At 32.8% G+C, this 25,809-nt stretch overlaps 1 protein-coding gene across 1 annotated transcript; it reads right to left on the bottom strand.

Annotated features, from left to right (window-relative positions):
- Positions 1–2,946: 2,946 nt before the first annotated feature.
- Positions 2,947–22,123, bottom strand: LOC145050660 (germacrene A hydroxylase-like). Its single transcript, XM_078998875.1, has 2 exons — positions 21,227–22,123; positions 2,947–3,606 (listed from the first exon to the last, which is right to left on the bottom strand). Exons 1-2 carry the CDS (start codon positions 22,112–22,114, stop codon positions 3,001–3,003), a joined length of 1,494 nt encoding a protein of 497 aa, XP_078855001.1. The 5' UTR covers positions 22,115–22,123; the 3' UTR covers positions 2,947–3,000.
- Between the last annotated feature and the right edge of the window lie 3,686 nt (positions 22,124–25,809).

Raw genomic sequence — 25,809 nt, 5'->3', positions numbered from 1 at the left:
AAGCCTAATTTAAGTGGGGGAGAATTGTAACACCCTGTTCTTTCAGTTTTTACTTATAAGTCCCTGAGATTTAAGAGGAAGGGTAATTCTGGTCCTTTTGCGAGAAATGAGTTTCATCCGAGAAGGGTTCGAGCTGGTGTATGTGTTAGAAACATTTGGGCTTCTTGTCACCCCCGTATGAATGTAAAGTTAATTGGGAGCGGGTTTAGATTAGAGGAGTTACGGTGTTTTGAAGTTGATCATTGTTTATATCTCTTTATGGTATGAGTGGATAAAGGGTCCCATGCATGCATGGCATGCATGCAATTATTGATGAAGTCTGGCTGGGTACGACCAGCGTAAGCTGGACGTACGCCCAGCGTAAAGGGGCGAAAAGTTGCGGGTGGCTGGGTGAGTACGCCCAACGTACTCTCAGAAACCCCAAACCCTATTTTAGGGTCAGCCACTATATAAGGAACATGTTTGTTCACCCATTAGCCTCCTTATGCTTATCTTCAACCTCAGAGAAACCCTAGATCTCGTGTTCTCTCCATTGGTGGGTGTGTTTGACCTTGGAAAGCTCTTTTAGGCAAAAGAAAGGCTTGAAGGAGAAAAGAGAAGTTGTCAAAGAAGAAGAAGAACGTGTGTAGCTTGTAGATATGAAGAGATACCATCCTATGGAGCTTGTTTGAGGTATAAAGCTTCTTCCTTGACCTTCATATTGTATAGATCTATGTATTTTGAAGCTTTGTCACCATTCTTGTCCCAAAAGTCCTCACCTTGTTGCATATTTCGATTTGGTCAAGTTTATCTGTCCTTTCAGACCTTTGGAGAGGTCTTGAGTGATACATATGCTTTAGTTTGTGTTACCAAGCACTTGGAACTAAATACAACTCATGTTTCCGTTTAAGAGCTGCTCCAAAACTCTCGCTCATATCTAGGGTATAATTGTTGTTATATTCAATTTTCAGTGGAAGAATGAAAATTTCGAGTGATTTTACCATTTTGTTTATTTTTATTTCATTTATTGTTACTTCATTTATTCATTTGTTTTAGTCATAAAGTTAATGCAGGTGCCTGCCAATTGTGTACTATTAGAGAAATGAATGACAACGTACTCTTCTCCATTAGGTCCAAAAGTTGAAACCAGCATGTTGTAGTGGCTGCTTAGTAAGGTCATTGACCAATTAGGAACTATTTACCAATAAATTGGATTTTAAACCATACTATTTATAGGTTTGTTGTCAACTTTGCTTATATTGTTGAGGTTGTTTTACAAATCAAGTGTGTCAAACATTGTAAGTTCATCACTTTCCATATTAAGTGTATCAAATAATGAATTTGTACGTTTGTTTGGTAACTTTGCTTGATTATTACGTTGGTACTAATTAAATGTTAAACTATCCTCTACTTTACAAATGGAAGCAAGCTATCTCATCTATTAAATAAAAAGATAATATATTTGTTATCTTTTTATTTTATAAAATAAATTAAACCTTCTAAATTATTTACCTATTTTCTCATATACAAAATTTATAGTGATAAAATATAAATTAGTTGTTTAAAGGGAAATAACCATATTTCTTTACAAGAATAAATATATTCTCTAAAAGTATATTTAATTCCATATTTCAAAATTATTTTGATAACTATATACCAAACATCGGTTTTAATGAATTAAGAAATTCATTTGCAAATGTAAATCACCATCTTCTTTAACATTTCTTTATGTTAATTGTGATAAGGATTTTTATATTTTGAATTTGAACTTTCTTGCCGAATATATCATCGAGTATAGTTGTTTGTCTTTGAACAATATTTTGTAAATAAATTCTTATAATAACTTACTTTTATTTTTTATCCAAAACAACCCTCACTGTTTACTTCCAACCATATATAGTAGAGTGTTTTTATTTTAAACATAGAACATCAACATCAAATAATTTTTTATTCAAAACAACGTACATCGTAAATAATATTTTGATGTTATTATTTGTAATATGACATATTTATGAAAAAAAATTATGGGCAGACAGGGCAGACACGAAACTATAAGAAATTTTTTATTATTGCATTTTACTTTCAATTTTTATTTTTATCGTCTAATTGAAAAAAACTATGTACAAACCTTTTTCACGGCAGTACTCTCGGGTTAAACTATCAACTCTTATTTCACGGTCTACATTTTCGATTTTTAAATTTTGAAAGATTTCAAAATTTCAAATATTACATCCAGAATCTCAAAATTTCAAAATTTCATATATTTATTTTCTTAGAATATATAAATTTTTGTCTATATGTCAATTAGTTGCTTGACCTCAATCGACTACCTAGACCAATTAACGAACTCTACCTAAGTGTCGATTTATCTTTTACCTATCTGTTGTGACAAAAAAAAAACAACATAAATCATAATTATACTGAAAAAAAACAAATATATTTAATCTGGTTTGTAATCAAGAGTGCACATTTATATATTATTATTTTTGACATTTGCACAGTTTGACATGTTGATTGTAGAAAAAAATAGGTCTAATGATGTGACACAACTTGATATAAATGTACAAAAATGCATGTATATGTGCAACATGATTATTATTTTATCATAAAGTATACTTCATCTAAATAAATATTTTTATCAAATGTGGTGTATTAAAATGAGTTGCACAATTAATAATGCACAATCAATCATGTCTTCATGTATATTTATAAAGAATTCTAACTTTTTATTTTTATTTTTTATTAATTTAATTTCCGCTACCATGACTGTTACTAATAATTGTTTATATGTAGTAAACTATTTGTGCAAAAGAATTAATCGTCTGTACAATTTAATTTTTGAATAAAATATCCGCACTCGGCGCTTGGCACGGGTAAATGGATAATATATATATATATATATATATATATATATATATATATATATATATATATATATATATATATATATAAAGAAAATTATCATGTATTAAATAATCCTTAAGTCACATGCATCATGAAAAACATATGCTTTAGTTTGTGTTACCAAGCACTTGGAACTAAATACAACTCATGTTTCCGTTTAAGAGCCGCTCCAAAACTCTCGCTCATATCTAGGGTTTCTGATGTTGCTCCATCTGGGAGTTCCCAATTGAAGTGGTGAAGTAGCATAGCAAGTGGAAGCTCGACGTTGATCAACCCCAAATTCATGGCAGGACACATTCTTCTTCCAGCCCCAAATGGGAGAAACTCGAAATCTTTTCCTAACATGTTAATTGCATTATCACTAAATCGTTCAGGTATGAAATTGTTTGGATTTATCCAGTATTTTGGATCACGTCCTATTTTCCACACATTAATCATAACTTTTGTATTGGCAGGAATTTGGTATCCACCAATCTCAGACTTCACTCGAGCCTCCCTAGGGAGTAATAAAGGAAGTGGTGGGTGCAACCTCAAGGTTTCCTTGATTACTAGTTTTAAGTAGTCAAGGTCTTGAATATCTGACTCATAAATCCTTTCCCTTCCCTTTAGTACATGCCTCAACCCTGCTTGCGCTTTTGTCATCACCTTTGGATTTTTTATTAGTTCTGACATTGCCCATTGAAGTGTCACGGCAGATGTATGTGTTCCAGCGGAAAACATGTCCTGTGCCATAATAAAATAAAATTATAGATCAGAAACCGAATAATAGAGGTAAATTGTAATTGGTATAGACTTTAAAAAGATGAACATCGTTATTGTTATAAAGTATTGGCCTTGGCTTTTGTTGGGCCTTTTATATGGCCCTTTAGTTGGGTTAACCCCGATAACTTTCTTGTATATAATTATCTTTTCCTTTATATTGTAAATGTCATTTTCATCATAATAAAACCATAGACACGTCTTGTCTTTGCTATTACTTTGATATGATATCTAAGCATTATACGAACCTTTACTATTCATCACTATTTTAAGAATTTTTTTATTGTAGTTATTTTCTTGTTCGTCTTTTTCTTCATTTTCGATATTCGTATTCATTTGGTTTGATTATTGTAATGCCCGCAGATTCGAGCTAGTCAATTTAGAGATGATAAACATTAAAAATGACTTTTAAATAGAAGATTATTTAGGATAAATAATCTTAACAAATGTATAGTATATGTCAGAAGAATTACGTACATATAAAGAACGTTGAAATCTCACGAATAACAAAGAAGTTATTACGCATCGAAGTTTTATGACTAAACCGACATGACACCGCATAATGTAATAAGTGAGTTTTTGATAAATTACTTCTTATCCTTAGAGATCTAAATGAAAGTCGTATTAGATGTTAAATCGAGAGTGTGCATATAGAGAACGTCAAAATATGACTTTGTATGAGGAAGTTATGATTTTTCTAAGATTTTACATAAAAATATACAACCCGAAAATCAAATTTTAGATCGATCAATTTTTAGCCAACACAAACTAAATGAGAAATGAAGATCTCATTAATAGGAGCTCAATGGTATAAAGACAGTCGAAAACGGACGTCAGATGACAAGCTTATGAATTTTTAACGGACTTTAGCTATCTAAGCATGTTAAAGTATAACTGTAATAAGAAATTCAAAATTAGCCGACGGAGTCTAAAAAAAGTTATAGATAACGTCACTACCTACGGGTGAATATAAAGAACGTCAAAAACGGAGCTTGTATGTGAAAGTTACGGATTTTAGAAGATAATTAGTTTCTGGAGTAATTTGTGAGTGACATGTGGCGCAATCTAAATCACTGCTTCTTCACCATGCCTTGCCACCAGATAGTGACACTTGGCACCTTAAAACGACATGATGGGGATCAGAACATGTCGTGTTGGTCAGTTTCAAGCCTAAAAATAGAGGCTCAAGTCACCCCATTTCTTCACAACTTTCTAACTCTTCTCTCCCAAATCCTAAAAAGCCTCAAGGCTTTTCTGTAGCCCTTCTTAGGAGTTAGTAGCGAGTCTCAGAACGCCAGAAGGCTCCGTGAAAAAGAGATTTTGGCTTAGAAGTTCTGCCCGTAAAGAGCCTGATTCCTCGCAAAACCCCCTTGAAAGTGAGTTATAGTTACCTTACTTTAAGTATAACTTATGTTTAAGTTCATTATCGTTATTATGAACATATAAACAAGAATTATCAGTGATTCCAACTCATTATACTGATTGATCTACATACAGGGATGATGTCTAGGTTGTGATTTCGTGAGGTGTTTAAAGTTGGCTTTCCAAACAGCATACTTCGTATACCAAACAAACCCTACCTATGATATGATCCTACCTGGTTGCTGCTTACTAATAATTAGTCGCAATAAATTTAGACTAAAATTTAGTAATAATGATACTAGGTTTCGTCGAAGATAAAGAAAATTGTTAGAAGCGAAGCGCTGCCCGAATTTCGAGTAATCACCTTAACAAGTGATTACATAGTTACATTCATCTTACACATAGATATGAAGTACTTAATATTAATACATGCTATATGTGTTTATTATCCGTGTTCTTGGTATCTATGCTAAATGAATGATTTATACATGTTTTACATGATTTAAAATGTATATGTATTTTTTATACGTATAAATATATTGGGTAAGATAGGTAGACAGGTGATGAGAGATAGGTGTTGATAGAAGGGTTTTGATAATTAGGTGATGATAGAAATGCAGTGATCAATATGAGATGAAAGATGTGATATGATTAGGAGATTCCATAACCTAGACCTGCGATGTTGTGAAGTTGCGATGTAGTCATCTACCAGAGTATAGATGGCAACCACTAAGCAATCTGAACAAAGTTAACTGGAAACACCGGCAGCCTCATGACCTGTAGGTGGTGAATTACAAGTTAAGGTGACGCAGTAAATACGTATTCATGCGATGATACTCTAACCCTTACTGTACATGTATTGGGGGAGTAATCCCTGAATCAATACTGTCTATGTGATGTAGGCGACGATCCTTTGGAAAAATCATATAAGGAAATGCGATGTAAGGCGATGAGAGGTAAATATGATATAGGAGATAACCCTTAGGGAAGAATAAATAAAAATAATGGGGAGGGGGTAATCAGGTTAATTGTTTGCCATGAAGTATTTGAACAAACAAAGTAACTATATTATTATGGGTTGAAAACCCTATATACTCACCAGGTTTTGCTAACCTTATCCACTCAGTTTATTTGTATCACAGGTATCGATGTGATGATATATTACACTGAGAGATTAAAGGAGATATAAATCATTAGTATAAATGAATTTAAGGTCTGTTTATACTTATGTTTCTATGACTATGACATCCCCATGTTTTAATATAAACAAAAATACATTTCTTCAGAAATGCTTTGATAATATCTTTAGCAAGTTCTCTGGGAACAAATTCCGCCATACTATTTTTCAAAAAGGATACTCTGATTTTCTGATAAGCATAAGAAATTTTTTTAAAATGACCGTGAATTTGGGGATGTCATAGTTGGTATCAGAGCATTTGTTTAAGCGAACTAGGTGTATGGAATTATTTCTAGACATAAATGCAGAATGCTAAGCGATGACCGTGAGGAGTGTGTCTAATATATTTTTGGTAGTACACCTGCATACACATAAGCACTAGCTAATTTAAGGAAGATGCCTAAAATGCTTTTATGTGCTAAATGATTTGTGATGCTTTATGATGTCATTATTTGTTCGGATCTGTGGTCTGTTGCTGAAAGGATCTGGAAATTTTATGTGTTTTGATTTCTAAACGGTTAATTACGGTATTAGAACTACTATGTAATTTTCTTGAGTAATAAGGAGCATTACACATCTAAACCTTCTCTATCTATATTCTTGTCCCGATACACTGAACGCATGCTTCCATGAACATATCGTCACAGTGAAAATATTGATAATGAACTCAATAAATTTAAGTAATATGAGGACTTACGATAGTGAATGACACCAAACAGAAGATATCATAAGAATGGTATCTTTCCTTTAGAATGTGTTTGATATTATAATAGTACATTTAGAGTAGTACGATACATCCGAATGTACACATTTGATTGGCGGGATGATACAACGATTGGTGTAATTCCTAAAGTTGTCCTATCATCTGGCATTTCCATCACCAACTAAGTTGAAGCAAAATTGATGATTAAAGATATGCATGCAAGAAGTCCTAGAAGAGTCTATGGAATTTTTTATGATTATTTACACACATTCGTATATGTTAAATTGCTTTGTGACTTTAGGAAATAAGAACTTAGGGACTGGGAGACAATACTTGGGGCAAGTATAGGTAGGTGTGAAAGGTAGTAAAGGCCTATACTACCAGAAGCACAGGACTCGCACTTGGATTAGGGAAAGTCACAAGGTTACCAATGTGTTAGTAATTGATTTTGTTTTGTTCATGTACTTCATTACCATTGTTTCGGTAATGACTAAGTTGATGTTTTATTCTGACCGTAGTGGTCATATCAAATCAAATATGGATAAGATGAGTATGTTACCTGTTAGGGTGTAAAGTCACTCTTGTATGTCATGTGTGCTTACACCTTTTTATGTGTGTAATGAGTTGTCTTTGTTTTATAAGGGAGTGAGTGACACTCACCTTATCAAAGGAAGAACTATATAGTGATTAGATTAGAGAGAAAATTATTGCAAACCCACTTGTACTCTTTCTAAAAACTAACGAGAGCTTAAACAATTTATTTACTATTGTGTTATTCATGTTCATGGTTTCTTAGAGTGATTCACTAGATGTTATCAATTTCACATATGTCATCATGATTAAAACTAGTACGGTTGGTATCAGAGCAAGTGTTATTGATTTGATCAAGAATTGAGGCATGATAACATTTTTGATTTGTTGATTCTTCATTGTGTTTTGATCTTCGTGTTTTAGAGAGATTTTGGATTCTAGAAATTGAACTGTTCATTGATTCTGTTTATTACTCGATTTTCTTCACTATAATTCAAGTGATTTTTTCTTTCTCTCTCTAGAAAAGCCATTCAAAATCACTTTATCTGTCTATAAAAACATAAGATCTTATTGATTGATCAAAGATGGTGTAATTTCCTTATGATTCTTGGGTTGTGATCATTGATGATGTCAAATACAAAGTCAACGAAAGTCAATTCTATGGATTATTGTTGAAAGGTGGGTTGATTTCATGGAATACTATGGTTTCTTATGGAGGTTTGAAGGATGATAATGGAAGATTGATTTTTAAACCAGTTTTGAAGTTTGGACGCTTGGTTGAATTCTCTATGAGTGTGGTATCTTGGAGTGAATATCAGAAGGAAGGAGAAGAAAGAGATTGGTTTGTTAACAAATATGTTTCTCTTGTTGAAAACCCATGTGATCTCCATGATCTTAAGTATGTTTAAGTTCAAGATTATGGAGTTCAATGTGATGTTCTTGGTGTTCTTCAAGTTCATGATTAGAATATCAAGTTGATTCTCATGAAGATGAAAAAGTTTTTTGCTCGATTGGAGTTCAGATCGATGATATTTTGGGTTCTTGTGATCCGTTTGAAGGAATGATTCCTTATTGAAAACCATCAATCCATGAAATTCACAAATATTAAACTCCAAAATACATTATGCAAACTTGTCAAGTTAAAGTTGTGGAAAGTAGGTTTGTTCATGAATTCAAATCTTCAAGATCTAAGAATATTAAAATGTAAAAGAAGAAGAAGATCAAATGTAAGAACAAATGGGTTTATTCACAAAAATTGTCAAACGTTGTTATGAAGCAAAAATCTATGAAGCAAATTTGGGTTCCAAAGCAACAATCTCCAAATGTTGCAATGAATTTGAATTCAAAACCCAAATGTGTTACTCGTTCTTATGAATATGACTTTATATCGTTGAAGAACATGAAGAATGAGTTGTACAACACACATCGTGAGTGGTAGAATGTTCAAATTGGAGATTTTCTTCTTCCAACAAAAAACCAAGATCTTCAAAATTTTATTCGTTCGTTGAAAATGGAACTCAGATCATTAAAAAGGTATCTCAAATTCTCAAATGAATTCCAAAACGTTCATGTTTTCAATTCATGTTTTGTGTTTTGTGTTTTTCATTTTGGATTGCTTTGTTTCATTGGATCAAATCTATTTCAATCCCCATTGCTATGATCCAATATTTTTCTTTCAGTAGATCAAGAACATAACAAAAATCATATTCATTACTGTTCACCAAAATTATAAATCCCAATTTTGATTGTTACTGTTAACAGTTACATTCAAAGCCCAATACAAAATTAATCCATTCGTTATTGATTACTAACCCAATAACTCATATTCTTAATGTTCTTAAAAAAATCAAAGCCGAATATCATAACACAATTATCATCAAAATTACTTTCAATGCGTTAACTTCTGAATCTAGTCAAGTGCATTTTTTTTTTGTTTTGGATTAGAAATTGAACTCGATTATTTAGACATTGTAAAACATATTTGAGTCAATTGTGTTTGCTCAGGGTCGAAATGAAATTTGAGGTGATGTTATTGTTCGATTCGGTTGAAATTGATGTTCGTTATTTGGTCTATTAATGGAGTATCAATTTTGTTTGATGCGTTATTGGAGTCAAAACCATTTCCGGTTTTGATGTTTAAGATGAAGAAGGCTTCGCTATTGATTAATTCTTTTGAATTTATAGTTGAATTCTGAATTTTGATTTGGGGTTAATCGATTTAAGCCTGAAAGTTTTACGGTTAAAAGCATAGTTTGAATAGTGACTTGCAATTCCGACTTCAAATGAGTAAATGGTTCGATTTTGATGGTCTTATGTTTTTTTTGGTGTCAATAGTCAATTTTGGCAAGGAGGATTGGCATTGAGTTTGAAGGTGTGTTGATCGATGGTTTAGAATCGATATTGAGGGTCAACTGTGTTTGGGTGTCGATATTGTGGGATGAATAATTTTGGTTTCGATGTCGATGATTATTAACTAAAGAAACGATGTCCTAGTACTGAAAAAGGGATTCAATATCGAGTGTTGATTTTTGTATACTTCGAAATAGGTGTATTGAGATATACAATCGAATGGGAAATAGTCGATGGCTTGGGGTCTAAGTCGATTTTGTGGACATTGAACATGTCTTCACATTACTTGATGTCGAGGTTTAACTGATCGATTTTGAAGTATTGCTTATTGATTTTGAAATGGTAGTATTGATTTCGAAGGACTTGTTGGGTATTGATGCTGTTATAGACATGTATCGAGTTTAAAGGACCTGTACACGGTTCGATGACGAGCTTACTAACACAATGTCGATGGCTAATTGCTGATTTTGAATTCTTGGAGTTGAGCTTAGGAGTCGATAGTCGAAGTCGACGGGTTGGAGTCAAGAATCAGACTCGAAGGATTGATTTGGAAGGCTGAGAATCGACTTATTTCGAAATGGGTCATATAAGAATCAAGGTTGAGAGGCTAATTTTTAAGGGTTGGAGTCGAGTATCGATGCGTCTTGTTGAAGGTTGGATGTCGAACTCGAGTTTCGATGTTGCAGACTTCGCATAGGAGTTTCAATTTTGACTTTTTTATGGTAAAACATCACCATTTGTTTATGGGCAACGAAGTAAAGAAGAAACACAACATGTCGATTTGAATCCCTGATCTTTCAATGAAGTGACAGAAAAGGTCCACATTCGAAATGGGATCAATTTGTTGAAAAGAATGCATACTATTTATTTCGAGTACTTGATGTTTCGAAAACATGGCAGAATTTATGCAACTTTGAAATTGAGCAAAATTTTTTGAGAAATGGAGGAATTTACATTTCAGGCCCCTATAGTTAAAGCAAATTAACACTTTATACCTAGTTTCATGATTAGAATATCAAGTTGATTCTCATGAAGATGAAAAAGTTTTTTGCTCGATTGGAGTTCAGGTCGATGATATTTTGGGTTCTTGTGATCCGTTTGAAGGAATGATTCCTTATCGAAAACCATGAATCCATGAAATTCACAAATATTAAACTCCAAAATACATTATGCAAACTTGTCAAGTTAAAGTTGTGGAAAGTAGGTTTGTTCATGAATTCAAATCTTCAAGATCTAAGAATATTAAAATGTAAAAGAAGAAGAAGATCAAATGTAAGAACAAATGGGTTTATTCACAAAAATTGTCAAACGTTGTTATGAAGCAAAAATCTATGAAGCAAATTTGGGATCCAAAGCAACAATCTCCAAATGTTGCAATGAATTTGAATTCAAAACCCAAAAGTGTTACTCGTTCTTATGAATATGACTTTATATCGTTGAAGAACATGAAGAATGAGTTGTACAACACACATCGTGAGTGGTAGAATGTTCAAATTGGAGATTTTCTTCTTCCAACAAAAAACCAAGATCTTCAGAATTTTATTCGTTCGTTGAAAATGGAACTCAGATCATTAAAAAGGTATCTCAAATTATCAAATGAATTCCAAAACGTTCATGTTTTCAATTCATGTTTTGTGTTTTGTGTTTTTCATTTTGGATTGCTTTGTTTCATTGGATCAAATCTATTTCAATCCCCATTGCTATGATCCAATATTTTTCTTTCAGTAGATCAAGAACATAACAAAAATCATATTCATTACTGTTCACCAAAATTATAAATCCCAATTTTGATTGTTACTGTTAACAGTTACATTCAAAGCCCAATACAAAATTAATCCATTCGTTATTGATTACTAACCCAATAACTCATATTCTTACTGTTCTTAAACAAATCAAAGCCCAATATCATAACACAATTATCATCAAAATTACTTTCAATGCGTTGACTTCTGAATCTAGTCGAGTGCATTTTTTTTGTTTTGGATTAGAAATCGAACTCGATTATTTAGACATTGTAAAACATATTTGAGTCAATTGTGTTTGCTCAGGGTCGAAATGAAATTTGAGGTGATGTTATTGTTCGATTCGGTTGAAATTGATGTTCGTTATTTGGTCTATTAATGGTGTATCAATTTTGTTTGATGCGTTATTGGAGTCAAAACCATTTCCGGTTTTGATGTTTAAGATGAAGAAGGCTTCGCTATTGATTAATTCTTTTGAATTTATAGTTGAATTCTGAATTTTGATTTGGGGTTAATCGATTTAAGCCTTAAAGTTTTATGGTTAAAAACATAGTTTGAATAGTGACTTGCAATTCCGACTTCAAATGAGTAAATGGTTCGATTTTGATGGTCTTATGTTTTTTTTTGGTGTCAATAAATTTTGGCAAGTAGGATTGGCATTGAGTTTGAAGGTGTGTTGACCGATGGTTTAGAATCGATACTGAGGGTCAACTGTGTTTGGGTATCGATATTGTGGGATGAATAATTTTGGTTTTGATGTCGATGATTATTAACTAAAGAAACGATGTCCTAGTACTGAAAAAGGGATTCAATATCGAGTGTTGATTTTTGTATACTTCGAAATAGGTGTATTGAGATATACAATCGAATGGGAAATAATCGATGGCTTGGGGTCTAAGTCGATTTTGTGGACATTGAACATGTCTTCACATTACTTGATGTCGAGGTTTAAGTGATCGATTTTGAAGTATTGCTTATTGATTTTGAAATGGTAGTATTGATTTCGAAGGACTTGTTGGGTATTGATGTTGTTATAGACATGTATCGAGTTTAAAGGAGCTGTACACGGTTCGATGACGAGCTTACTAACACAATGTCGATGGCTAATTGCTGATTTTGAATTCTTGGAGTTGAGCTTAGGAGTCGATAGTCGAAGTCGACGGGTTGGAGTCAAGAATCAAGCTTGAAGGTTTGATTTGGAAGGCTGAGAATCGACTTATTTCGAAATGGGTCATATAAGAATCAAGGTTGAGAGGCTAATTTTTAAGGGTTGGAGTCGAGTATCGATGCGTCTTGTTGAAGGTTGGATGTCGAACTCGAGTTTCGATGTTGCAGACTTCGCATAGGAGTTTCAATTTTGACTTTTTTATGGTAAAACATCACCATTTGTTTATGGGCAACGAAGTAAAGAAGAAACACATCATGTCGATTTGAATCCCTGATCTTTCAATGAAGTGACAGAAAAGGTCCACATTCGAAATGGGATCAATTTGTTGAAAAGAATGCATACTATTCATTTCGAGTACTTGATGTTTCGAAAACATGACAGAATTTATGCAACTTTGAAATTGGCCAAAATTTTTTGAGAAATGGAGGAATTTACATTTCAGGCCCCTGTAGTTAAAGCAAATTAACACTTTATACCTAGTTTCGCAATTAAGGTAAAGTTTCGCATCTAAGACTCTTTTTGGCACAACAGGTCCCTGCGGAATTCTGATATTGGTAGTTTTTACCCGGATTTTCAAAATTCTTGCAACTCTCACCCAAAAGTTGAAATTTTTCCCAAAAAATTGGAAAATTTTCATAACTTTTTCGTGATTGTTTTTCCATGCAAGTTTTTCGCGGTTTTATTTTTGGCACGCATCAATGGGGAGGTTTGTCAATATTATTCATTGGTCACTTCTCAACGTTAGTGGGTTCGTAATCACTTTTTTATTATAAAAAGGGGGAGAATGAAGAGTGGGTATTCGAAGCTTCTCAGGTATTCATTTGCGGATTTGAAGATCTGTATTACTTTGAGGGGGAGTTGGTCTTGATCGCGCGAGCTCATTGGATATTGAAGTAGGGACATCCAATCCTATCTTTGAAGGGGAGAATGTTAGGGTGCAAAGTCACTCTTGGATGTCATGTGTGCTTACTCCTTTGTATGTGTGTAATGAGTTGTCTTTCCTTTATAAGGAAGTGAGTGACACTCATTTTATCAAATGAAGAACTTTAGTGTGATTAATTTTAAAGAGAGAATTATTTCAAACCTACTTGTACTATTTCTAAAAACTAAAGAGAGCGTAAACGATTTATTTACTCTTGTGTTCTTCATGTTCATGATTCCGACATGGTTCACTAGATCTTATCAATTCCCGCATATGTCATCATGATTAACACTACTACATTACATGGTTCATAGAACCAAGATCGATGTAGCATATGACTTAAGTCAGAAGATTGAAGTAAAAGATAATCGAAGCGATCAATAGAAGTATCACAATCGTTGATAAAGTAAGAAGCTTGTATCTAGAAGAGTTGCATGCTAGAATATGATTATATCACATTTGAACATAAAGGAAGATATATTATGTCCTGAAATTTGACTCCAAAAGGCATGAGTCTAAAGCGTTGCATCATACGAAAAGAGGTCATTAGAAAATGATCCATCAGTCTGTTAGGATAATCGAAGTAAAGAACTTAAATTAAGTGAAGTTTGTTTACGAAGGAGCAAGAATCTCAAATAAAGATCGGGTTTGTAACTTGAAGGTTACCATTGAAAGTCCAACATATTATGAAGACCGGGTGCAAGATTGAGCATTGCCACTAGTCAAGAAGTCCAAGAGTTAGATAATCATTTGAAAGGACATAAGAGTTACGGTTATTACCTAGGATGAAAAGATAACATACGGAGTCATTATACAAGCCCTATTTTGTTGATGATTCTAGGATATAATCATCCTAACGGTAGATAATTGTACCACCCGAAGATTTGGGCTAGTCAATTTAGAGATAATAATCGTTAAAAATGACTTTTTGATATAAGATTATTTAGGATATGTAATCTTAACGAATGTTATAGTATATGTCAGAAGGATTCCGTACATATAAATAACGTTGAAATCTGATAAACTGACACGGCACCACGTAACATAAATAGTGAATTTTTGATAAAGTATTTTTTTTACGCTTATAGATCTAAATAAAAGTCAGAGTAGACATTTAACCAAGAGTGTGCATATAGAGAAAGTCCAAATCTTACGTCATATGAGGAAGTACGATTTTTCTTAAATTTTGCATAGCAGTATACAACCCAAAAATCAAATTTTAGATCGATCGATTTTTAGCTAACACAACCTAAATAAGATTCAAAGATCTCTTTAATAGGAGCTCAACGATATAAAGAAAGTCGAAAATGGACATCGGATGACAAAGTTATGAATTTTTAACGAACTTTAACTTTCTTAGCCTATTAAAATATAACTTTAAATATAAATTCAAAATTAGCCTACGGAGTCTAAAAATAAGTTGTAGATCACGTCGTTAGCTACACGTGGATATAAAGAACGTCAAAGACGGAGCTCGTATGCGAATGTTATGGATTTTAGAAGATAATTACTTTTTGGAGTAATCTGCGAGTGACACGTGGCCCGATCGGAGCCATTGCTTCTTCCCCATGCCTTGCCGCCAGATGGTGATACTTGGCACCTCAACATGATGTGTTGATGCTCAGAACACGTCGTGTTGGTTAGTTTCCAGCCTATAAATAGAGACGCAAATCACCCTATTTCTTCACACAATTCAAACTCTTCTCTCCCAAATCCCACTAAAGCCGCAAGGCTTTTCTCTAGCCTATCTTAGGAGTTAGTATTGAGTCCCAGAGCACTAGATGGCTCCGAGAAGAAGAGCTTTCGACTTAGAAGTTTTGACCGAGCAGAGCTCGGTTCCTCGCTAAACCCCCTTGTAAGTGAGTTATGTTTACCCTACTTTAAGTATAACTTATGTTTAAGTTCATTATCGTTATTATGAATAAACAAGATTTATTAGTGATTCTAAGTCTTTATACTTTTTGATCTACTTACGTGGTGATGTCTAGGCTGTGATTTAGTGAGATGTTTAAAGTGGGCTTTCTAAACAGTATACTTTGTATACCAAACGGACCCTACATTCGATATGATCCTACCTGGTTGTTCCTTACTTGATAGATCATGACGCAGACCTTGAGTTAATAATAAATCTAGACTAACAATTAGTCGCAATAAATATTAGACTAAATCTTAGTAATAACGATACTAGGTTTCGTCGAAGGAAAAGAAAATTGTTAGAAGCGAAGCACTGCCCGAATTCGAGTCATCACTATAACAAGTGAGTGCATAGTTACTTTCAACTTACACATAAATATGAAATATTTTATATTAATACATGCTATATGTGCTTATTATCTGTGTTCTTGATAACTATGCTAGATAAACGATTATACATGTTTTACGTTATTTAAAATGTATATGTTTTTTTTTATATCTATAAATATATTGGGTAAAGATGGGTAGACGGGTGATTAGAGACATGTGATGATGGAAAGGTGATGATAACTAGGTGATGATAGATATGTGATCATAACTAGGTGATACGAGATGAGAAATGATTAGGAGATGACATAACCTTGACCTGTGATGATGTGATGTAGTCATCTACCAGAATATAAATGGAGACCGCTGATTAACCTAAACACGTTATATGGAAACATCACCAGACTCATAACCTTTAGGTGATGAATTATAAGTTCAGGCGATGTAGTAACTACATATTCATGTGATGATACTCTAACCCTTACTTGACATGTATTGGGGGAGTAATCCCCAAATCAGTACTGTCTATGCGATTTATGCAATGATCCTTAGGAAAAGTCCTTAGGAACAAACATATAAGGACATGTGATGTAAGGCGTTGAGAGTAAATACGATATAGGAGATGACACTTAGGGAAGAATAAATAAAGATAATGGGGATGGTAATCAGGCTAATTCTTTGGCATGAAGTATGTGAAGAAACAAATTAACTTTATTATTGTGGGTTGAAAACCTTATGTACTCATCAGGTTTCCCAACCTGACCCACTCAGTTTATTTGTATCACTGGTATCGATGTGAAGATATATTACATCGAGATATTAAAGGAGATGTACATCATTAATGTAAATGAATGAAAGATCTGTTTAAGCTTATGTTTCTGTATTGACGATAGTATTCCAATGTTTTAATATTAACAAAAATACATTTCTTCGGAAATGCTTTGATAATATCTTTAGCATGTTTTCTAGGAACAAATTTCACCACAAGGATACTCTGATTTTTTGATAAGCATAAATAAAAGTTTTAAAATGACCGTGAATTTGGGGATGTCACAAGTATGTTCAAGATGGCTCTCAAATATGACATTATGTAGTCTATTAGCACTCAGCTAGCTTGGAAAATCATATGTATTGGAGTTATGTGATGAAGAATGTTATGAAGGGTAAATAAATATAGGGTATCGTTACATGTGCCAAAGGAAAGCCATCAGATGAGAAAGCTGCTAACTATGTAATATTACTTGATGCTTTGGAAACCGATAATTCTAAGGTTATCACTTGGATTAATAACTTTTTGTTTCAATCACTTAGCACCCAATTGGTAAAATATGATTCAACATAGGAAGTTTGTGATCACTTGGAAAGACTAAAGAATAAATCTAACTTTACTAAGCAATATCAATTAGAAACTACTATTGGATCCCTCCAACAGAAGACCAAGAGTATTCATGAATTTTATTTTATTATGCCTAATTTTTGGGATTAGTTGGCTCTCATAGATTGTTCTGAATTAAAATCTTCTAAACCCTATATTGATAGAAGAGAAAATGTGTTTGGTGCAATATTTTAAAGTATTATTGTATAATTTTGAAGTCCTATATCAAACAATGATCCATTACACCCCTCTTTCCACATTTGATTTAGTTGTTGATGATCTGATTACATAAGAAACACGTATCAAGTCTTATATTGAAAAAGTGTCTAATGTTTCCACTACACCTATTGTTTTTTATTCCACTATATAAAATATCCTAAAAGATTGTTTAGGATAAAATTTAACAATCCCACTAATTGTTATTCCAAAAGAGAAATTCTTAGAAAACAAATTTCTATGTGGGAGAAATATTGAATCTGAAGAAATTCATGTACCAAAAGTTAAATGCATTAGTTTTGGCACTAGCAATCAATAATAGCTTGTTGAACCAAGAATTAATAGAACACAAAGTGTTCACATCTATGGTAGAAATCATTAGAAGCTAGAGAAATTTGGATTTATCATATTTGATGTTGAAAGTTTTATGGTAAACACTTCAGACTGCCAAACTGTTATATCATATTTTTAATTTGACAAATGGATTAAAACCATGAACATGTAGAGATGCAATCCATATAGGATAATCAAATGTAGGCTTTACTTGATTTTCTCATTATAGTAAGACTATAACGATTAATCAACATTTTAATGTGAAAAGTGACATGAATGAAAATTATGGTATTTAATATAGCTAGTGGGAGTGCAGTTACATTCCTAATATTTTATGTGAATGTCATATTAATTCTTGGAATAAATATCTATACAGATAGATCATGTCAACTTAAATAATTAAGTAAAATTGAACTAATTTTTAAGATCTTGAAAGGTGTAAGATGTAAGACTCGAAGAGAGTTTTTCTTTCCAGTACCACGTGACACCATTTTAAGCATGCCTCAGAATCTTATCACAAAATTCGAGCTAGATAGAATGATTATATAGCATTTGTTTATATGATTGGATTCTTCATATATAGCATGTCATGGATAAAGGGAAAACATATCGTATGTTTGAAGCATGGAGAAAAGATACAAGTATAATTTACAAATAAGTTATAAGACGACTGAAAGAAACATTCTAAAGTACTTACGAAGAACGAAAGAAATGTTTTAGATCTGCAAAGTATTTGAATGAGAGTTAGGTGTAAACTGTTACACATTTGCTAACTTCTAATTAGATCGAGATGTTCATCGCTCACAATCGGTCATGTCCTTAAAATGAATGATGGAATAGTTGTGTTTAACCAAAAATATATTTTCAAGTTTTCATAAAAATGACATTTTTGTATAATATGCTATTAAATTCTTATGAACCTAAAACATATTTTTAGGTTTTCATAAAACAAAAAGTTCCGTTTTTTTCCCTTTCACGTAGAAAAATAAGATTTATATCTATTTTTTTTATGTAAAATATGTGTTTTATTCATTTAAAAAATATGGTTTCGTATAGTGTATTATTAAATTGTTGTAATCTGAAAATATACTTTTAAATACATAAAAAATTTAATAGAATATCATACAAAAACATATTAGTTAAACGCATAAAAAATACATTTTTTCAGAATATGTTATTACACTACTATGATCTTAAAGCATATTTCATAATAAATAAAGTTTTTTGTTTCCCTTCACGTAGACAAAATAAGTTTTTTTTACGTATTTTTATGTATATAAAAAATACGTTTTCGCAAAAAATAGAGTTTTTCTTTTATTATTTTTGAAAAAAAAACTTTATTTAATTGCTTATATTAGTGATCTAAAATCATATAAATAAAAAACTGATATGATCAAAAATACTATGATGGAAAATAATTTGATTCAAAATGTTATTATCAAAAAGACTAAATTACACGAATGGTCCCTATGATTTTGTATAATTTGCATGATTGGTTCCTAACTTATTTTTTCAACTCGGGAGGTCTCTACTGTTTATTTCTGTTACGTGTTTCGTCTCTTTCTTACCTAAAAAGACTAGTATTTAAAAGAGAAAAATATATGAGGTAGGTAAGATAAGGTGAGGAGGTGGGGTAGGGGGTGTTTTTATTTCAATAAAATAAAAAAAATCAAGAGAAAAATAATCTTTTTAGGTAAAACAGGAACCAAACGCATAACAAAAACAAATAGTATGAACCTTCTGAGTTAAAAAATAAGTTAGTAACCAAACGCGCAAATTACCCTAAATTATAGAGACTATTCATGTGATTTACTCTATGATCTTAAAACATATTTCATAATAACAAAGTTTTTTTTTTCTTTCATGTAGACAAAATATGTTTTTTTACGTATTTTTTTTATGTATATAAAGAATACGTTTTCACAAAAGATAATTTTATTTATTATTGAAAAAAAAATTATTTAATTTTATATATATTATTGATCTAAAATCATATGATTAAAAAAATAATATGATCAAGAATGCTATGATGGAAAATAATTTGATTCAAAATGTTATTATCAAAAAATAATATGATTCAAAAATAGTAGGAACGAAAAATATTATGATGCCTAATGTTTTTATTATTTAAGACTTTTATAATCGTTAAAATTTAAAACTTAAACCGATATTTAGTTGAAAACATAAAAAAATAACAAAAAAGTATCTAAATATCAAAAAATCAAAAAAGTAAAAAAAAATACTACTAACTTCAAATATGTAGTAAATGATTAAAAACCAAACAAAAAAACAAATTTCTTTTAAAGAAAACGAAAAAACTTAGAAAAAAATAAAAAAGGGAAAAGAAAATCAAAAACCTTAAAACCGAAAATATATTAGTTTAAAATGTTCTTAAAATTATTCTCGTTAAAAAAATAAAAATATTAAAAAAACGAAAACAAACGAAAATAAATAATAAATCCCACTTGAATGACGTTGCATTGACGTTCGTTGCACGTGATTAAATTTTCGAGTCCGTATTAATTAGAATGGATTTGCGTTGCATGCGAATGCGTGACGTTCAAATATTGAGTTTCAACGTGTGTGTGTGTGTGTGTGTGTGTGTGTGTGTGTGTGTATATATATATATATATATATATATATATATATATATATATATATATATATATATATATCGGTTTCATCCGGTATTGACCGTGGAAACGATCGGACCAGTTGAACTATTAAAACAACAAGACAACCGATTTGATTTCTAGGTAGGTTTTCCAAAAACTTTGGTTACATTAGGCCGGACGGAGTGGGGAGCGGGGAAGCCACGGGAAGGCTTCCCGCATGGTGAAACACCGCACCGGGGGTGCAGGAAAGAAGCTGCGGGAAGAGAGTGGGGGGAGAGAGTCCCGCTCTCTCTCTCTCTCTTCTAACGATTGACTATGCATTTTTTTCTTTTTTCTTTTTCTTTTTTATTCCAAAACGGGGGAAGTGGTTTTATTGGACCAAAGAGTGAGGGAAGGGTTTCCACCCATCCCTTGGGTTTTTAGTGAGGGAAACGAAAGTGAGGAAACGGGGTATGGTCCGCTAAAAGTGAGGGAACCTTCCCTCCCACACTCTCCGGTCTTATGTATAATCTGGGTGGTATTTAAAGCGGCTCAAAGTTTGATACCGCTAAAATATGATGTCTAAAAACTAATTACGCGAGATCATCATTAATTTATCTATAATAATTAGATTCAATAATAGATATTTATCATTTAAAACGTTAATCATGTGTTAATCACCAATTAGAAAACAAATTATTATTTCCGAACGTAGATGTGATATTTAAAGTTTCACAAAATTTTAAGTAATTAACGCTTTAAAGTAAAGCAACTTTAATATATAAAGGAGTTAATCATGGGAAGAAGATCCTCTTTAGCGAAGGAATTTTTGAAACGATAAACCAAGATTTTACATGAAATAGTTACTAACCAGGATTACTGCTTTGACGTTGTCCGAAGTTAACGGAAACTGTAGCCCGCCATCTTCTTTAAGCCTCAATATAACATCAAGAAGGTCTTCATTGTCTATGATGTGTCCACCTGCACGACGTTCTTGGTGGTCCTCTACGATGCTATCAAAAATCTGATCGATTTTCTTGTGTAACTTCACTAACTTTTTCCTCATGCCAGCAACTACATGTAGTACTTTGAGAGATGGAAATATATCAACCACATCAAAACCACCGGATAAAGATACAATCTTTTCAATCAACGCAATGAGTGTTGCCTGCTCCTTGCATCTGCTCCCAACCGCAACTCTACAAATGATGTTGTTTATCAACGTGAAAGTCTTGTCAGAAAGATTGATTGATTTTGATGTCTGCATATCTATGGATTCGATGAGGTTCCAAGACTCTTCTTCACGAATAGATCGAAACGATTGGACCTTTTTTGCACTCAAAAGCTCCAAGACGCATATCTTACGAATCTGTCGCCAGTATTCCCCATAAGGGGAGAAGGCGATGTCTGTGTAGTTATAGGCAATGATTTCAGCAGTTAAAAGTTTGGGTCTGTCTGCAAAAGCGAGATCATGAGTTTTCATGACTTCTTTGGCCAAATGGGGAGATGATATTACCACAGCGGGCACTTCACCGAGTTGAAGATAAAAGACTGGTCCTAGCTTATCGGCTAAGTTTGCTAGAGCTCGGTGAGGGAGTGTGCCAATGAAATGATGCATGTGTCCAATTAGAGGGAGCTTCCATGGTTGTGGAAGAAGCTTTTTGTTTGTATCAAGGGAGTTGGAGCTTCTAAGCGCCTTGAAGAATAAGAAGAATATGGCAGCAAAGAAAAGGAGAGAAAAGGGGATCTGGAGTTCCATTTTTGATTGGAGAAGTGTCTCTTAGAGAGTTCTAATAGAGTAATGTCTTTTTATATAGGTAACGTGGGTTGACTATAGGATAATTTGCTGTAATTCACAAAATTAATATTACGAACCAATATGTATCTAAATATTAATATCTAAAGTGAATAAGCCACAAATAATATATCAAGAATTATACGTTGATTTGTTGACATAAATAATAATAATAATTTTATAATTAAACTAGGTATAAAGTAATACATGGTTGCTTAATTAAAAATAAATTCTAATTTTTAAAATCTTAGTTTTGTACAGTGTTTTTTTGACAACAAATATTGAAATAACATATAAGTTTTTCCTTTTTTCTATTTTTTTAAAGAGAAAAAAAAAAACAAACAAGTTAGGACTTATTAATCATGAAATGTAATACTCAATAAACTTAGTTTATTCCTACATTACATGTTATTAAATTAACAATATAAAAACTTACTTGCAATATTGTTCCAAGCTTCTTCATCCCAATTCCACGTCGTTTCACCTCATCTTTCGAAACCAATGAGTCTTTCAACACCTAAAAACAAAAATAAAGAAAATCACGACATGACAGGATGGAACAAGACATGACAGAACATAATTTACCGCTTGGCAAACATGGGATAATGTCGTTTCAATATCAACAACATTGATCTACCACAGGGAGTTAACCATTTGATCATTTTTCTCTTCAACGGTTTTCATTATCTTGTAAGGATGTAAAATTTTTAACCAAATTTTTACATTTCAAACACATTCATTCCGATAATAAAACCACAAAATGTCACAATGTTAATTCATCAAAACTCATGTCCAAAAGAAAATTGTATATAAAACTCTAGGATCCTCTCAATAATAAAACAATCTCCGGTGTGTGTATGTATACAATCAAGTTGGCGCCTTTTCATGATCTTGAGAAGTACCAGAAACACAAAACATATAACACAGTAAGCACAAAGCTTAGTGAGTTCTTCAAAATACCATACATAACTCATTAGCCACTCTAGGTCATAATTGAATAAGGTCTTTCGGTCGATGTGTCTCAGTGGAACCCTCCGGTCCCAACTCAGTAAACTCATAGTAACAATATTCAACATAAATCACAAAGACAAAAAGCAGAATATTACAATACACAGATAAACACATAAAACAGCTCAATCACATAAAGATACCACTCTTGGTAAGTATAGTGAGAAGACTCACCTCGTAAACTAGCAAGTAACAGACACATACTCGGAAACCCCGAACTAGCCTCCGCCTAACACATTAGATAATCATCTCTAATCAATACCCCACTCTTACTCAAATACACCAAAAGTTTCTCTTACTTTCTCACTCTAACTCTTGGAATAGGCAAAAGACCATTTTACCCCCCCCCCCCCCCCCCACGGTCTCCATTACTTATGTTGGCCAAACCCTAAGTCAAAAGAAGTCAACTTGAGTCAACGTTCCCAGTTTGACCTGACTCGCGGAGTGCACTCATGTGACTCGTCGAGTCCAGTCGTTACTTAGAGGTCCTTGTGATGGTCCAGCTCGTCGAGTTAACCCCTAACTCGTCGAGTAACAACATCAACATCTCATCGGGACCAACCCTAACCGACTCGTCGAGTCGGCTCCTCGACTCGGCGAGTCCATTCAAACTCTTTCCTTACTTAGATGATTTTAAGGCAAAAAAACATTCCCAAACTCTGGATCTACACTCTCAAGGCTCATTTATCACGTAAAGTCACAGACTTTACGTCCATGCATGGCACTTTGGGCATGAAATGCCAAGAACAAGTTCTAATAAGGGTTTTTCACTCAAGAGTTCCATCAAGGCTGAATAAAGCAGGGAACGTTGGATTCTAGGGACCTCACAAGGTCCAAATCTAAAGTCCAAACCCCCATATGAACTCAATACCCAAAAAGCCCCAATAATATATAGAAAAGAAGCCCTAATCTCCAAAAATATGAGATATATCCAAACAAATGAGAAAGGTTTAAACTTTATACCTCTATCAGGAGCTCTTGGATGAATAACAACAGATCTAACAGCCTCCTCTTGCTCCTTACTTGACATCCTTCTCTTCTTTTCCAAAGATACACCAAAATACTCAAAGTTAGCTCACACACTGAAAGACTATAATATTGTGGTTTGAGCTAGGCATTATTCCTGTATAGATTTTATTAGGGTGGCAGTGTATGTAGTGTAGTGGTGTCATGGTATACACTCAACAACCTCAAGACTTGTTCTCTATCCTTGAATTTTATTGCAGCAGTGGCGGTTTCATCGTCGTAAGCCCAAAATTCCATGTTATCAACATATCCCTCACTGAAGTGTTCAGGAATAGGAATTTCCTTCTGCTGTTTAGTCGCAGGCCAGAGGATAATCTGTTGGAATAGTGTCTAAGGCTGCAACTATATTAGGCAAGTATTTGACCCGGTTGTGCATAGTCCTTTTGGGTTGCCTTCACCATAACAACTTGATAGGATGATTTATTAAGAGAGAATAAATATTATTAATATATTATGAGAATAATATAAAGAATAATAATATTGTTATTTGATTAATATAAGTCATAGAATTAATTGGAATTAATTTGGTGACTTAAAGAGATTAATTAAATAAGAGGGTATAAACTGTCAATTGTTTGATAGTTAAACTTTAGACTGTAAATCCATATTGGATAGAAGTGGACGGATTCTAGAAGCTAGGGATAGTTTCAAATCGTCCAAAAGGTTATCTAAGGAATGGATTTGGATAGCTTTAAGAGAAGATTGTCCAATTAGGGTTTAAGTTGTAACCCTTAAGAAGTCTACAAGTATAAATAGACCCTATGGCATAAGGAAATCGGCACTTCATCTAAAGTAGAGAACCCCTGGCCGATTTCCTCCCCTCTCCTCTCTCCCCAATCATCCTCCTTGCTATTTGGTGTTTGTAAGCCATTAGAGGAGTGACAATTGTGACTCTAGAAGCTCCAAGACAACAAGATCAAACAAGGGATTCAAAGGTATGATTCTAGATCTGTTTTAACATTGTTCTTATACCTAAATAGTCATTAGAAGTCTTGGTATCAAAGCATGTTTTATTAGAAAGCCTAGATCCAAGCATTAGGGTTTTGCATACGCACATAGGAAAGTTCTTATGGCTAAAACACATCAGTGGTATCAGAGCCTAGCTTGGTTTTCATTAAATTGTTGCTTTTTTGTTTGAAACTTAACTACAAAATTCGATTTTTGTGTTTCTGAGTCATGGACTCGGCGAGTTCCACAGTGGACTCGGCGAGTTGGGCTGACTCGGCGAGTCCCTTGGTGCACTCGGCGAGTCCAAGCGTCAGGAATGGCCAGATTTGGGATTTCTTCATGATTATCTTATGGAAACTTACCTTAATCATATTAGATCAACCCTAATCCGATTTTTTGATATATATGACTATTATCTTGATCTAATTAAAGATATTTATCAACTAATAAAATATTTAATTTCCTTATATGATAATTAATTAATTATATTGATTATTTTGGTAATTATCTTGAAAGAAATCTTGAATAAATCAAATATAGATAATTAGGAAATTAATTGTTAATTGAAATTATTGGTTATTTGATCCTCCATGTTTTAAATGTTTAAAACTTGTCCTCAAGTTTTGAAATTTATATTTTGTGATTAAAAGTTTTAATTTAGACAATTTAAATTTCAA

The sequence above is a fragment of the Lactuca serriola genome, chromosome 1 (genome assembly GCF_051521515.1).
Source record: "Lactuca serriola cultivar US96UC23 chromosome 1, Lser_US96UC23_V15, whole genome shotgun sequence".
Classification (NCBI taxonomy): domain Eukaryota; kingdom Viridiplantae; phylum Streptophyta; class Magnoliopsida; order Asterales; family Asteraceae; genus Lactuca; species Lactuca serriola.
This window is presented reverse-complemented; position numbering and strand designations above follow the sequence as displayed.